The sequence below is a fragment of the Balaenoptera musculus genome, chromosome 3 (genome assembly GCF_009873245.2).
Source record: "Balaenoptera musculus isolate JJ_BM4_2016_0621 chromosome 3, mBalMus1.pri.v3, whole genome shotgun sequence".
Taxonomy (NCBI): Eukaryota; Metazoa; Chordata; class Mammalia; order Artiodactyla; family Balaenopteridae; genus Balaenoptera; species Balaenoptera musculus.
Window position 1 is genome coordinate 58,101,336 of NC_045787.1, and position 15,916 is coordinate 58,117,251.

Sequence of the window (15,916 nt, forward strand, 5' to 3'; positions counted from 1 at the left end):
CAGCTTGTTTGAGGCGCTATCACTTTCATTTCCCAAGTTTTAAAAGCTGTCACTATTATTACTGACATTATAATTGTCACTATTTCTGACATTAGCATGAGAATTATACACAAGTAAAAACAACATTAATGGTTGACTTATTCTACATCCAAACCACCAGGCACCAAGTCCCACTGATTTTTCTTAGATATGTAAAACAATGCTCAAGAAAGCCCTTCAGTGATGGCCATTACTGATAGAATGAAGATCAAGCTACTTTGCACAGCATTCAAGGTTTTCCATGAAAACCATGAAGGTTTTCCATGAAAAGAGGCCTCTGCCTCTTTCTGGTTTTCTCCCTCATTAGACATACCCTATAGGCTAAACCCCACATGACTTACGGTTTGGCTCAAAGCCCCAAAATGTTTGCGTGCTTCTTGTCATTATTCCTGTGTCTTATTCAGCTTCCTGCCTTCAGCACTCAAAAGACAGTATATAGCACATATTTGTGGTTGACCAAATCGTTCCTTACATTTGCACGGTAGAGTGCAAAGTGTTTTGAATACATTATCACACTCTTCCCCAAACAATCCTGTGATGTAGATGATTTCATATTATTTTATGGAAGAGAAAAATAGATTTAGAGACATCAAAATGTCTTGGCAAGATCAAAGGTGTTCAAGTGAGACAGCCAGAAAAACTCTGGTCTTCTGGCTTCTAAATTTCATTCCTTTCAGTTTGTTGAATGCATGGTATGCAGAAACATGGGGAGAAATACACTTAGAAGTAAGAGAAAAATCTACTGGATGTTACAAATGAAAAGTCAAAGTCACAAACCACAAAATAAATTGTAGTTTTAAATACTCAGCAGAGTAGACCAGCTTACTAATTTGGTGCTACTGACGTGCACAGAAGTTGGTGAACTTGTTAAAACACAGCAACAATCCATTCCCTATCTACCTTTTGAGGACACAACTGAGAACCAAGAATCAAAAAGACTTTCACACACCTCAAATGTGGTTAAGTCTACCATTAATGCACTGTATTGAAATGCTCTTGATCTCAAAGTCTATTTCCTCTTAGTTTAGGTGCATTTCTAAAAAGCTTGGTTATGACAAAAACAATGAAGGCCAGATGTTCTGTTTGTTGCTGTATCCTTAATCCTGGAGCACTGCATGGCATGTAGTAGGTGCTCAACAAGTATTTCTCTGCAACTTGTTTTGGGTGCTGTAGGATTAGTGCTACATATCTATATTGCTAAAATTGCTGGATGTTGACGACATCTTGACTTAATTGCCACACAAGGATTCCCTGATGCTGGGCCCAGCTACCACTTGGGTCTCCCAATTGCAAGAAGTAGTAATAGAAAAGAATCACAGTAAACTGACTAGGGGTGGATCCAAAGCATGTTTCAGTCACTACCTCAGTGGTCATTTTGCAGCAGGCTGCCCACAAAAGTGATAGCTATGTTGAATCTCATCCTTGGGTTGAAAAATCCAAGATAAAATACCCTCCTTGGGCTTGTGGTGATGTTTCATCCTTCCAAACTGGAAGACAGGAAGGCAGTTAAGGCACCAAATGAAGGCCAGATTTAACCTTTAAGACAAAATTTATAGATCTGGTGGGGTTTTATGACATGTAGGTATTGTGGTTTTGTGAAGCCAATACTGAAGTGTGTGATGTTAAGACCTCTACCCCCAAAGTTCTAGTCTTCAAGCATGTCAGCTCTTCCTATTCTGCTAAACACTATATTCTAGACATTAAATACATAAGGCACTAAAAAGTAGCAGAGTCTAACAGAGAGAAAAGACTTGAGATTCACTCAGTAGGCCTGGAATCCTGGCCCATTTCCTTACCTTTATAATACGGGTGGTACCACCGACTACTACCACCACCAACCACTGCTGCTGCCACCCAGCATGTTGTAAGGGAGGAAGTTAGATAAAACGCAGGCAAGGTATGTGGTATACGTAATGGAGACATTCTCATTTAGCACCTCAACAATCCTAAAGCCTGGGTGATGAGAAAATCCTGGTTGGGCATCTTTTAGTAACTTCAAAGATCATTAAGATTTGTTCTAGCACTAAACTCACAGAATTCTTTGCAGCAGAACAAAGAGGCCAAATAAAGTAGTTTAACTTTATGATACTTGTTTAAGGCTATTCAAAGTGTACAAAGAGGGTTCACAAAAAATTTCTTAATCGGAAGACAATGCAAATGCCAACAATATGAGCCCTCTGGTAATCTAGTTCAAACAATGGCGAGAAATCTGGAAGACACTATAAAAACAGTTCAATTGAAAACAGCTAGTTAGAACTACACCTTTCTAATTTTGGAGATTGGTTCAAGATGGAGAAGGACGTGTGCTCACTCCCTCTTGTGAGAGCACTGGAATCACAACTAACTGCTGAACAATCATTGACAGGAAGACACTGGAACTCACCAAAAAAGATACCCCACATCCAAAGACAAAGGAGAAGCCACAATGAGATGGTAGGAGAGGCACAATCACAGTAAAATCAAATCCCATAACTGCTGGGTGGGTGACTCACAGACTGGAGAATACTTATACCATAGAAGTCCACCCACTGAAGTGAAGGTTCTGAGCCCCACGTCAAGCTTCCCAACCTGGGGGTCCAGCAATGGGAGGAGGAATTCCTAGAGAATCAGACTTTGAAGGCTAGTGGGATTTGATTACAGGACTTCGACAGGACTGGGGGAAACAGAGACTCCACTCTTGGAGGGCACACACAAAGTAGTGTGCACATCGGGACCCAGGGGAAGGAGCAGTGATCCCATAGGAGACTGAACCAGACCTACCTGCTAGTGTTGCAGGGTCTCCTGCAGACGCAGGGGGCAGCTGTGGCTCACTGCGGGGACGAGGACACTGGCAGAAGTTCTGGGAAGTACTCCTTGGCGTGAGCCCTCCCAGAATCTGTCATTAGCCCCACCAAAGAGCTCAGGTAGGCTCCAGTGTTGGGTCACCTCAGGCCAAACAACCAACAGGGAGGGAACCCAGCCCCACCCATCAGCAGACAAGCAGACTAAAGTTTTACTGAGCTCTGCCCACCAGAGCAACACCCAGCTCTACCCACCACCAGTCCCTCCCATCAGAAAGCTTATACAAGCCTCTTACATAGCCTCATCCAGCAGAGCGCAGACAGAAGAAGCAAGAAGAACTACAATCCTGCAGCCTGTGGAACGAAAACCACATTCATAGAAAGACAGACAAAATGAAAAGACAGAGGACTATGTACCAGGTGAAGGAACAAGGTAAAACCTCAGAAAAACAACTAAATGAAGTGGAGATAGGCAAACTTCAGAAAAAGAACTGAGAATAATGATAGTGAAGATGATCCAGGACCTCGGAAAAAGAATGGAGGGAAAGATTGAGAACATGCAAGAAATGTTTAACAAAGACCTAGAAGAATTAGAGAACAAACACCTAGAAGAATTAAAGAACAAACAAACAGAGATGAACAATACAATAACTGAAATGAAAAATACACTAGAAGGAATCAATAGCAGAATAACTGAGGCAGAAGAACGGATAAGTGACCTGGAAGACAGAATGGTGGAATTCACTGCTGTGGAACAGAATAAAGAAAAAAGAAAAGAAATGACAGCCTAAGAGACCTCTGGGACAACATTAGATGCACCAACATTCACATTATAGGGGTCCCAGAAGGAGAAAGGAGAGAAAGAACCCAAGAAAATATTTGAAGAGATTACTGTCGACAACTTCCCTAACATGGGAAAGGAAATAGCCACCCAAGTCCAGGAAGCACAGAGAATCCCAAGGAGAAACACACTGAGACACACAGTAATGAAACTGAGAAAAATTAAAGACAAAGAAAAATTATTAAAAGCAACAAGGGAAAAACAACAAATAACATACAAGGGAACTCCCATAAGGTTAACAGCTGTTTTCTCAGCAGAAACTCTACAAGCCTGGAGGGAGTGACATGATATATTTAAAGTGATGAAAGGGAAGAACCTACAACCAAGATAACTCTACCCAGCAAGGATCTCATTCAGATTCGATGGAGAAATCAAAAGCTTTACAGACAAGCAAAAGCTAAGAGAATTCAGCACCAGCAAACTGGCTCTACAACAAATGCTAAAGGAACTTCTCTAAGTGGGAAACACAAGAGAAGAAAAGGACCCACAAAAACAAACCCAAAACAATTAAGAAAATGGTAATAGGAACATACATATCAATAATTACCTTAAACGTGAATGGATTAAATGCTCCAACCAAAAGACACAGGCTCGCTGAATGGATACAAAAACAAGATCCATATATATGCTGTCTACAAGAGACCCACTTCAGACCTAGGGACACATACAGTCTGAAAGTGAGGGGATGGAAAAAGATATTCCATGCAAATGGAAATCAAAAGAAAGCTGGAGTAGCAATACTCACATCAGATAAAATAGGCTTTAAAATAAAGAATGTTACAAGAGACAAGAAAGGACACTACATTATGATCAAGAGATCAATCCAAGAAGAAGATGTAAGAATTATAAATGTTTATGCACCCAACATAGGAGCACCTCAATACATAAGGCAAATGCTAACAGCTATAAGAGAAGAAATCGACAGTGACACAATAATAGTGGGGGATTTTAACACCTCACTTACACCGATGGACAGATCATCCAGACAGAAAATAAGGAAACACAAGCTTTAAATGACACGACAGACCAGACAGAATTGATATTTATAGGACATTCCATCCAAAAACAGCAGATCACACTTTCTTCTCAAGTGCACACAGAACATTCTCCAGGATAGATCACATCTTGGGTCACAAGTCAAGCCTTGGTAAATTTTAGAAAACTGAAATCATATCAAGCATCTTTTCCAATCACAATGCTATGAGATTAGAAATCAATTACAGGGAAGAAAACGTAAAAAGCATAAACACATGGAGGCTAAACAATACGTTACTAAATAACCAAGAGATCACTGAAGAAATCAAAGAGGAAATCAAAAAATACCTAGAGACAAATGACAACGAAAACACGACGATCCAAGACCTATGGGATACAGCAAAAGCAGTTCAAAGAGGGAAGTTTATAGCAATACAATCCCACCTCAAGAAACAAGAAAAATATCAAATAAACAACCTAAGCTTACACCTAAAGCAACTAGAGAAAGAAGAACAAACAAAACCCAAAGTTAGCAGAAGGAAAGAAATCATAAAGATCAGAGCAGAAATAAATGAAATAGAAACAAAGAAAACAATAACAAAGATCAATAAAACTAAAAGCTGGTTCTTTGACAAGATAAACAAAATTGATAAACCTTTAGCCAGACTCATCAAGAAAAAGAGGGAGAGGACTCAAATCAGTAAAATTAGAAATGAAAAAGGAGAAGTTACAACAGACACCGCAGAAATACAAAGCATCCTAAGAGACTACTACAAGCAACTCTATGCCAATAAAATGGACAACCTGGAAGAAATGGACAAATTCTTAGAAAGGTATAACCTTCCAAGACTGAACCAGGAAGATACAGAAAATATGCACAGACCAATCACAAGTAATGAAATTGAAACTGTGATTAAAAATCTTCCAACAAAAAAGTCCAGGACCAGATGGCTTCACAGGTGAATTCTATCAAACATAGAGAAGAGCTAACATCCATCCTTCTCAAACTCTTCCAAAAAAGTACAGAGGAAGGAACACTCCCAAACTCATTCTACGAGGCCACCATCACCCTGATACCAAAACCAGACAAAGATACTACAAAAAAGGAAAATTACAGACCAATATCACTGATGAACATAGATGCAAAAATCCTCAACAAAATACTGGCAAACAGAATCCAACAACACATTAAAAGGATCATACACCATGATCAAGTGGGATTTATCCAGGGATGCAAGGATTCTTCAATATATGCAAATCAATCAATGTGATATACCATATTAACAAATTGAATAAAAACCATATGATTAGCTCAATAGATGTAGGAAAAGCTTTTGACAAAATTCAACACCCATTTAGGACAAAAACTCTCCAGAAAGTGGGCACAGAGGGAACCTACCTCATCATAATAAAGGCCATATATGACAAACCAACAGCAAACATCACTCTCAATGGTGAAAAACTGAAAGCATTTCCTCTAACATCAGGAATAAGACAAGGATGTCCACTCTCGCCACTCTTATTCAACATAGTTTTGGAAGTCCTAGCCACAGCAATCAGAGAAGAAAAATAAATAAAAGGAATAAAAATTGGAAAAGAAGAAGTAGAACAGTCACTGTTTGCAGATGACATGATACTATACATAGATAATCCTAAAGATGCCACCAGAAAACTACTAGAGCTAATCAATGAATTTGGTAAAGTTGCAGGATACAAAATTAATGCACAGAAATCTTTTGAATTCCTATACACTAACAATGAAAGATCAGAAAGAGAAATTAAGGAAACAATCCCATTCACTATTGCAACAAAAAGAATAAAATACCTAGGAATAAACCTACCTAAGGAGGTAAAAGACCTGTACTCAGAAACCTATAACGACACTGATGAAAGAAATCTAAGATGACACAAACAGATGGAGAGATATATACCATGTTCTTGGATTGGAAGAATCAATATTGTGAAAATGACTATACTACCCAAAGCAATCTACAGATTCAATGCAATCCCCATCAAATTACCAGTGGCATTAGAACAAAACGGAACTAGAACAAAAAATCTTAAAATTTGTATGGAGACACAAAAGATCCTGAATAGCCAAAGCAATCTTGAGGGAAAAAAAACGGAGCTGGAGGAATCAGACTCCTTGACTTCAGACTATACTACAAACCTACAGTAATCAAGAAAATATGGTACTGGCACAAAAACAGAAATGTAGAGCATTGGAACAGGATAGAAAGCCCAGAGATAAACCCACACACCTATGGTCAACTAATCTATGACAAAGGAGGCAAGGATATACAATGGAGAAAAGACAGTCTCTTCAATAAGTGGTGCTGGGAAAACTGGACAGCTACATGTAAAAGGATGAAATTAGAACACTCCGTAACACCATACACAAAAATAAACTCCAAATGGATTAAAGACCTAAATGTAAGACCGGACACCATAAAACTCTTAGAGGAAAATATAGGAAGAACACTCTTTGACATAAATCGCAGCAAGATCTTTTTTGACCCACCTCGTAGAGTAATGGAAATAAAAACAAAAATAAACAAATGAAACTTTTAATGAAACTTAAAAGCTTTTGCACAGCAAAGGAAACTATAAACAAGATGAAAAGACAACCCTCAGAATGGGAGAAAGTATTTGCAAATGAAGCAACTGACAAAGGATTAACTTCCAAAATATACAAGCCGCTCATGTAGCTGAATATCAAAAATAGAAACAACCCAATCCAAAAATGGGCAAAAGACCTAGACATTTCTCCAAATAAGATATACAGATTTGCAACAGACATATGAAAGGATGCTCAACATCACTAATCATTAGAGATATGCAAATCAAAACTACAATGAGGCATCACCTCACACTGGTTAAAATGGGTATCATCAGAAAATCTACAAACACATGCTGGAGAGGGTGTGGAGAAAAGGGAACCCTCTTGCACTGTTGGTGGGAATGTAAACTGATACAGCCACTATGGAGAACGGTATGTATGTTCCTTAGAAACTAAAAATAGAATTACTATATGACCCAGCAATCCCACTACTGGGCATATACCCTGAGAAAACCAGAATTCAAAAGGACACATGCACCCCAATGTTCACTGCAGCACTATTTACAATAGCCAGGTCATGGAAGCAACCTAAATGCTCATCGAAAGATGAATGGATAAAGATGTGGTACATATATACAATGGAATATTACTCAGCCATAAAAAGGGATGAAATCGGGTCATTTGTAGAGACGTGGATGGACCTAGAGACTGTCATGCAGAGTGAAGCAAGTGAGAAAGAGAAAAACAAATATCGTATATTAATGCATATACATGGAATCTAGAAAAATGGTACAGATGAACTGGTTTGCAAGGCAGAAATAGAGACACAGATGTAGAGAACAAACGTATGGACACTAAGGGGGAAAAGCGGGGGGGTGGGGGTGGGGGTTGGTGACGGTGGGATGACTTGGGAGATGGGGATTGACATGTATACACTAATATGTATAAAATAGATGACTAATAAGGACCTGCTGTTTAAAAAGTAAAGAAAAAAAAAAACTACACCGTATTTACAGGTTATATTCCAAAGCCAAGCCTAAGGCAAAAGCTGCAGTAAGTTAAAATTATTCTTGAAAAACTTCTTAAAAGTGTGCCATGAGGGTGACAATACTATTTCTCTGTCAATTAACCCAACACAACAGCCAGATTTTCTCTCCAGCATCCCCTGAGATTAAGTAGTTGGCTTGTATGTGAGGTCATATTGTTTGGATGGTATTTCTCTTTGAACACCAGGAGAGAAATATGCTCAGTGCCTTTCAATATGGAGGAAACCAATGACCGAGTGAACTGCAAATCCACACTTCCCATCTCATGGTGGTTCTAGGGCATAAGTTCCCTGAGTGTAACAAGTGGAGCTGGCCATGTTATTTAAATAAATGAGGGATGATTTTTTTATGGTTAAACGCATATAGCTAACTTTCATGTGTGTATGACTGGCTGGGTTTTAGAAACACCCAGTTGCATATGGCTTCACTCTCTAGCAACTGAAAAAAAACTTTTGGACCAGGGTCCATAGGTTAAAAAAAAAAAAAAATCATTTAAAACTGTAACCTACTACACACACACACACACACGTCTGTTTGTGTATATACAATACATGCATATACATACATACGCATATATATGTAAAAAGGTTCACAAAATATTTACCTTTATTACATCCTATGTATTTGATCTATTCCGTTCTGTTCTACTTTGTTAAAATTTTTTTAGGTTGCAACTCAGTAGCTTTCTTGATGCCCAACCGGGTTACAACATACAGTTTGAAGAACATTGAACTGGAGTATTTCAAGCTCTTAACTACTCAGAGAATTATGTAGGGCAGTACCTGGGGGTTAAGAAAAACAATCAAGCAGCACATTTGTCCATAATATTTTAATACTTTTCCACTTTTAAATACTGGTTTTAATTTTGTGATTGTAACATGGAAGATCCAACTTTATTATTTTTTAAAAACATCACCAGGATCATAAAGCTATTTAGAATACACTCTACACACTCCCAAGGTACTTTAAAATGATTATGTTTTGAGTCTGTAGATGAACAATGACAATAATCCAAATACACTGTCTGTACAACTTGGATCAAATACTGGTGAAAGTGTTTAACTGGACAAACAACTGATAAGCTTAAAGATAATCAGCACAATTTCACAAGAGAACCAGCTCAGCCCAACTAAAATTTTCTCAATAGCAATTGACACTGATGTTGTATAGGAGTACAAATTAGTTGATGAAACTGAACAAATGGGAACCCCATTCCTCCTTTTCCTTCTTTTGTATTCCTACATCCCTCCCAGTCATCCTCTTCCTTGGTCTGGCTACCCCTGTGGCGAACCCAAATCAAGAGCTGCTATGATCAACCTCCACCTCAAAATCAGGAGCCCTGAATTCCAAGTGAAATACTGTGCTCTCTTGAACTGTACAGTGGGCACTCAGGGACAAAACCCCTCATCACCAATATTTTTCATGTTTCTATCACAGTACAAAAGAGTAACTGAGTAGAAAAGAGAGTAAAATGATAACTTTTTTTTTTGCTTGGGGAAGAGAAGTAGGAAATAACTGTGGATGAGAAAACATCATGTATATTCAATATGTAGGAATTAGCCTTATGGAAATAATTCTAGAGGGTCTGAATGCTGTCTAAAGGTCTAGTACCTCTCCAAATTTTGATCTCTTTTAAACTCCTTTCATATTCCCCAACTCATTTCTAAATGTGGTTGGGCAGGATTAACCCTAGTGAAGTACCAGTGCAATTATCTTTTTCTTTTCTTCTTTTTTTTTAATACAAATATTTTTCCTGTAATCATTTTATTTACAGAATTGCAAAAGTATATCGTTAACATTTAGTGCAAATGCAACTAATGTAGATTTAGACACTGCTCTGTAAACTTTCCATACCTTTGTAAAATAAAGCTATCCAATTTAGTCATGATAGTACCAGAAATGGCAAACAGAGAAACATTTATAGTGGGCATATAGAATTGTTTTTGAAGATTCCCATCAGTGGCTATGGTGAATAAACCTTCCCTCCCCAACCCTCCCATACTCCCAACCCTAATCCCGCAACTGATTGTAAAATAAAATACACATTTGAGGTATAAACTTCTCTTTTTTAAACATCACAATATAAAATGTTAACTGGTGATGTAGTAAACTGATAAGATAATTTGCCTTAACTAGCATTACCACCATGTAGGCACTTTTTCCTTGTAGTCAAATTATGAATAGTATTTTTCTGTAATAAGGCATATTCCATGCACATCATTTAGAGAAAGGTAAATTAAAAAATAGAAAAGATTTATGGAGCATGAAATCTGCGTGCATGTAATGTAAGCATATGTTTTATATGTATTTTCCTCTCTGTACAGACTAATAAATACCACTTTATCTGATGCAAGTAATTCACTTCCAGGATTGTGTATATTAAGTGATCAGACTAATCCCATCATTAAATTATCACCTTGCATTTATCATTAAGACTCCATTACCATGTAGGAAATATATACAGGACATGTTCCACGTGACATGATTTTCTGCTTTACAAAATGGGTCTGGTTTCTGTGTTTCTATAGAGATGAACAAGTCAGCAAAGCATCTACAAAATGCCTCTGATTTACCTAAGCACATTTGTGTATAAACACAGTGAAGATTCTGAAGTGGGCAGTCATTTCTACTTCAATGAGTACCATTCCCTGCCTCTGCTCCATGTTTCAGGGTTTTTCAAAGGGGCCTAAAACTAAAAAAGGTATTTTACGTTTAACTTCTTACAGCAACTAAAGAAAGAATTTCAGTTTGAATCACAAGGACTTCTTTACTGCCCTGCTGAAGTTTCTGATCAAGAGGCAAACAGGAGCGGTGCCCACATTTTCTATGCATATCTTGCAACGTATCTTTTAAACTGACCCAAATTAGAAGAACAAACACGTGTTACTGAATACTAGAAATATAGAATCAAATGCCAAACTCAAATAGTGAGATTTGCTGGAACATGTAATACCGTATATCCTCTCACAAATTTTAGGAAAACATGAGCTCATTTTATTCTGACCGTTTTACCAGAAAGTAGTTTATGCCTATAAGGTTGTACAGATGTTTCTGTTTGGAGGCAGGCAGAACCAATTTAGAAATTACCAAATTATGTTTGTAACAAACTGAAAAAAATCTGTAGCACACAGTACACAACTAAAAATACAATAGAAATATAAAGATATCTGGAGAAAAAAATAAAGCTTTTCACTCTTTCTCCATCAGAACCAAAGTTCTTCATGGGAGTAAGACTATAGAAAAGGCGAAATCACAGGTTATTGACAGCCCTCAGTTATTAAGAGACACTTTACATGACAACATGAATTATTATAGAAATCAGCAGCAATGAATTCTATGATTATACAAAGCAAAAAAGTCAAAAAATTCTGGACACAGATTTGACTGTAGGCCTAAAAAAAGAACCCCATCCAGAAATTTGGTGCACAGAAAGCACATGCCCCACGTGAGTCCAACTTTTGTGCTTTTATCTTTTGTGCACAAAGCCTGGTACAACTGAGGATCTTAGGCCAAACCATAGTAAATTAAAAATTCTGAAAAAGTTTCCAAAAATTAAAGCATCGATTCCTAGTTGTGATTCAAAGTTGATTTTTTTTCTCTTCTAGGAGCAAGCAAATAAAAATATAGCCATATACATGTAATTTTACATGTATTTATAGTTATATGCTGAGCGAGGAGATCTAGCAGAAGACAGCTAGTGTTAAGATGTTCAGCTCTGCTATTGCAGTATTTCTTCACTTTTGTACACAAGGCCAAGGTGTTGGGCCATAGACAAGGCTATAGATCCTATGTTCCAGCTTAGAGCATTCAATTTTGTTTTTTAATTTTCTTCCTCCAACATGGAATGTCACACAGCCTTGCTTCAGTCGCTGCAGGGAAGAAAATGGCAGGTAAGACATTCAGCGCTGTATCACTTACTAACAGCTGCTGCAGGACGACCAGAACAGACTCCTACCTTCTGAATTCTCATAATGCACAGAATCTTTATCGAAGCTTATATTTTAAGGATTTTTCACCTTTAAGAATATAAAATTATTCACTTTACATATTTGAAATTTATCCTCAGAAAGGAATAGAAGGTATAAGAAATGTTTCGAAAGTTAGAAAAAACTAAAAAGGGCAATGTGCTACAAGAAGCAAAGAGGGAATCAAGTAGAGGTTCTGGATCTGTATCCCATAAACTGGAATTTCCTTCTTCTTAGTGTTCAATTAAAAACTATGCTATACAATATCATTTATCAGGAATTTTAAAAATTTATTTAGGCTATGGGAAAGAGGTCTGCCTTATCTTAAGAAATACTGTGTCAAATGAGTTTAAGAGTTTTGACTAAGTTTTAAATATCTTTGGGCCTCATTAACTCTTTATGGAATTTCTCTAAAGATGATACACACTATTGAAAGTTACTATTTCTCCATCACCAAAATTAAGAATGTTAGCTTTCCTAAGGTTTCAATGCTAGGATCCACTTCATACATACATCTTCTGAAATTATTATGAAACAGTTATTACTTCAGGTAAATGAAGATTTACTTTAGGTAAATGAAAATTTGGTTCTCTGCCAGAAAGAAGCTCAATCTGGACTCAAAGGCCAGAGCTAAGTTTTGGCCAGTGAGTCTTTCCAGTTCTATCTTTACACACACACACACACATGTCCACAAACAATGCTACCATCTCCTTCCCCTAAGATGAATTCTTTTCCAAGGATTTCGAGCCCTTCCCTCTAGGTCCACAAAAGAAGAATGTGTACACTCGTGTGCGCACACACAGTCAGTCAATAAAACAATGCCCCAAATCCAACAGTTTAGAGGCAAATGCTGTGGACATGTTAGCATGTATTTTGCAAATATTTTCAAAATTATTCTCCTCAAACATAGTTGAGAGCATGTTTTATTATATAACTGCATTCTGATTTCTTTTGCTTAATACCCAGTTATATTTTCTACCCTTCTCTGCAAGGCTGAAGGTAGAGGTGAAGAGGGAAAACAGATACAGCTGCAAGCTTGGTCTTGGTTTGAGCAAACAGCAACTCTAGAAATCTTAAGGCTGTGGGGAGAGACACCCAGCTAAGTAAGGTGACAAGCCTGCTGCCATCATGTGGCATCAGGTTTATTTGATAAATACAATGCAGTGACAGAATCAATAAGAAGTTATGTGTCCAGATCGAGCCATAACAATTCTAAAGTACAAGATATCCTAAAAATAGTGCATTTTGGCAGTGCATTTATGCTTTAAGAGAATCCCTCAAAGGTCAGGCTTTGTCCCAAACACTAACCATTCAGAGAAGTAAGACTAGAACCTATTTAACATTTTCTTGTAACCTGTTTTCCTGGGAAAAGCTACATATCTGGGACATCAATGCACTAACCCTTGTGTTACTGTCTGAAAATAAATTTAGGCTTTGAGGTCTTATTTTTAAGAAATAGCACACTATAAACATTATCAGAAACCAGACTTAATTAAAAGTATAGTCACTACAGTTGACCCTTGAACAACATGGCTTTGAACTGCACACATCCAACTTATATGCAAATTCTTTTCAGTACTACACGATCTGGGGTTGGTTGAATCCTCGATGCAGAGGCACCTAGGACATGGAGGGCGGACTGTAAGTCATACTCAATTTTCATCTGTGCAGAGGGCCAGCGCCCCTAACCCTCACGACACTCATGGGTCAACTGTATATGGTTATTAACTATATTATTTTTATCTAAAGAAATTGACTCAAGAATATAAACTTCTCAGCCAATGATTTAACAGTCAATGTAGGTGAGCATGAGAGGATGGTCATAAATACTTACTGCTTGTGAATTATACTTTGGTAATATCTATTACAAATTTAAATGTTAACACTCAGAGTTTCACAGAAATTGAATTATACAAATGGTTCTCAAATGGATGAAAAGATGCTCAAATTCATTTGTAACAAGAGAACTACTACAGTTTTGTTTTCTGGCCACACCACGTGGCTTGTGGAATCTCAGTTCCCCGACCAGGGATTCTGGAATCCTAACCACTAGGCCACCAGGGAACTCCCAAGAGGACTACAATTTAAACTACACTGGGAGAGTATTTTTCACCTATCAAGTTGGAAAAAAATCAGAAAGTTTTATTTCATACATTGTGTGAGAGGGTCAGAGAAACAGGCACTCCAACATGTTATTGCTAGTGAGATGGTAAATTAATACCAACTCTACAGAGGCCAATATCTAAATTACAAATGCACAAGCCCCCCAGAAGTGCCAGCAGTGTCACATCTAGTAATCTACCCACATACAAAATGACACATGGATATGACTGCAGTACTGTGTGCTCTAGCAAAAATTAAAATCAACTTTAACATCTACAAATGGAGAATTGGTTAGATAAATTGTGTACATCCATACAAATGGGATTCTACATAGCCATAAACAAAGAATAAAGCAGCTCTGCACCAATACGGAAAGACCTTCAAGATAAAGCATATGCAGAAGCAAGATGCAGAACCCTGTGTAGAGTATGCAATTTTTTTCAATAACTATAAGTGTATGTGTGGGAGGAATACACTTGTATTTGCTTATTCAGGTGAAAATGAAACATCTCTGGAAAGACACAAGAACCTACTCACAGCGGCTATACACTTGTGTGCGTGTGTGTGGGGGGCGAGTGTGGTGGTGCAGAACTGGGTGAGCAGGGGACGGGGGATGAATTTTACTGCGTATCTTTTCATACTTTTGACTTCTGAACCATGTTAACATGTCACTTATTTAAGAAAAATTAAAGAGTTCAGCTCCTTGTACAAAGATAGTCAGTGCAGCATTATTTGACAGTAAAAATATGGAACCAACCAGACATTAACATGGGACAGTGGTTAATAAATTCTGCAACATTTATACAACAGATGTTAAAAGAATGAGATGGTTTTGTACGTCTCATATCTTTATATGGACTAATAGTCAAGATAGATTAAGTAGAAAAAGCAAGCTGCAAGATAATGCTTTGAAAAAAAAATTACTAGATATATGTCAATTCATATGTACAAGTCTGGAAGAATATACGACAAACCTAACACTAATTTCTGGGAAGGGAGAAACATAGGGGATTTGTACTTCTGAAATTTTATAGTTCTATAATATTAAAATTTCCTTCAATTAAGCAATCATTATCTAACATAAACAGAAAAAATAATGAAAAATTAAGTTTTAAAGGGTATAAAAACTACAACTCTTCACATCTGGAAACATCATGTAAAAGAAACTACTTTCAAAAATTAACTAACTTGTAATGTCTGCAGAGCCATATTAGTCTATAAAGCTTAAAAAAAGGAATAACATATATTTTCCAGTACCTGTTAATACTAGAACAAAATAGGTTTTCCTGCAGTTTTTTCTTGTACGTAAGAAGTAAAACGTTTTAGAAACTTTGGATACTCTCGCTTTGCCACTGCCCTTAACACTGAGGCTGGTGCCCATCCTCCAGGGTTTACTGTGAGACAAAGGAAAATGAAAACCGTTAAGATAATTCTCCAAATACGCATGACGCACTCATTTTGTTCCTTTGTTTTTTAAAAATTCCTCACATTGAAAAAGCATCTCTTAAAAGTCTTGACCACTCAGTCCTTAGTACTGTACTAACCACCAGATAAGAACAGATAACAAATAAGAAAGCATTTATTACTGTTCTAAAATGTTCTTAAAT

General features: G+C 37.3%; 1 protein-coding gene across 3 annotated transcripts in view; it reads right to left on the reverse strand.

The window, feature by feature from the left end:
* Positions 1–9,055: 9,055 nt before the first annotated feature.
* The window catches only part of CERT1 (ceramide transporter 1), a 128,269-nt gene continuing 121,408 nt past the window's right edge, over positions 9,056–15,916 (reverse strand). For all 3 annotated transcript variants that reach the window (XM_036845533.1, XM_036845530.1, XM_036845531.1), the window contains 2 exons: positions 15,567–15,703; positions 9,056–12,110 (listed from right to left, as the gene is read on the reverse strand). In XM_036845533.1, the coding sequence (XP_036701428.1) occupies positions 15,576–15,703 (128 nt within the window). In that variant the 3' untranslated portion in view covers positions 9,056–12,110; positions 15,567–15,575. The remainder of the gene's footprint in view (positions 12,111–15,566; positions 15,704–15,916) is intronic.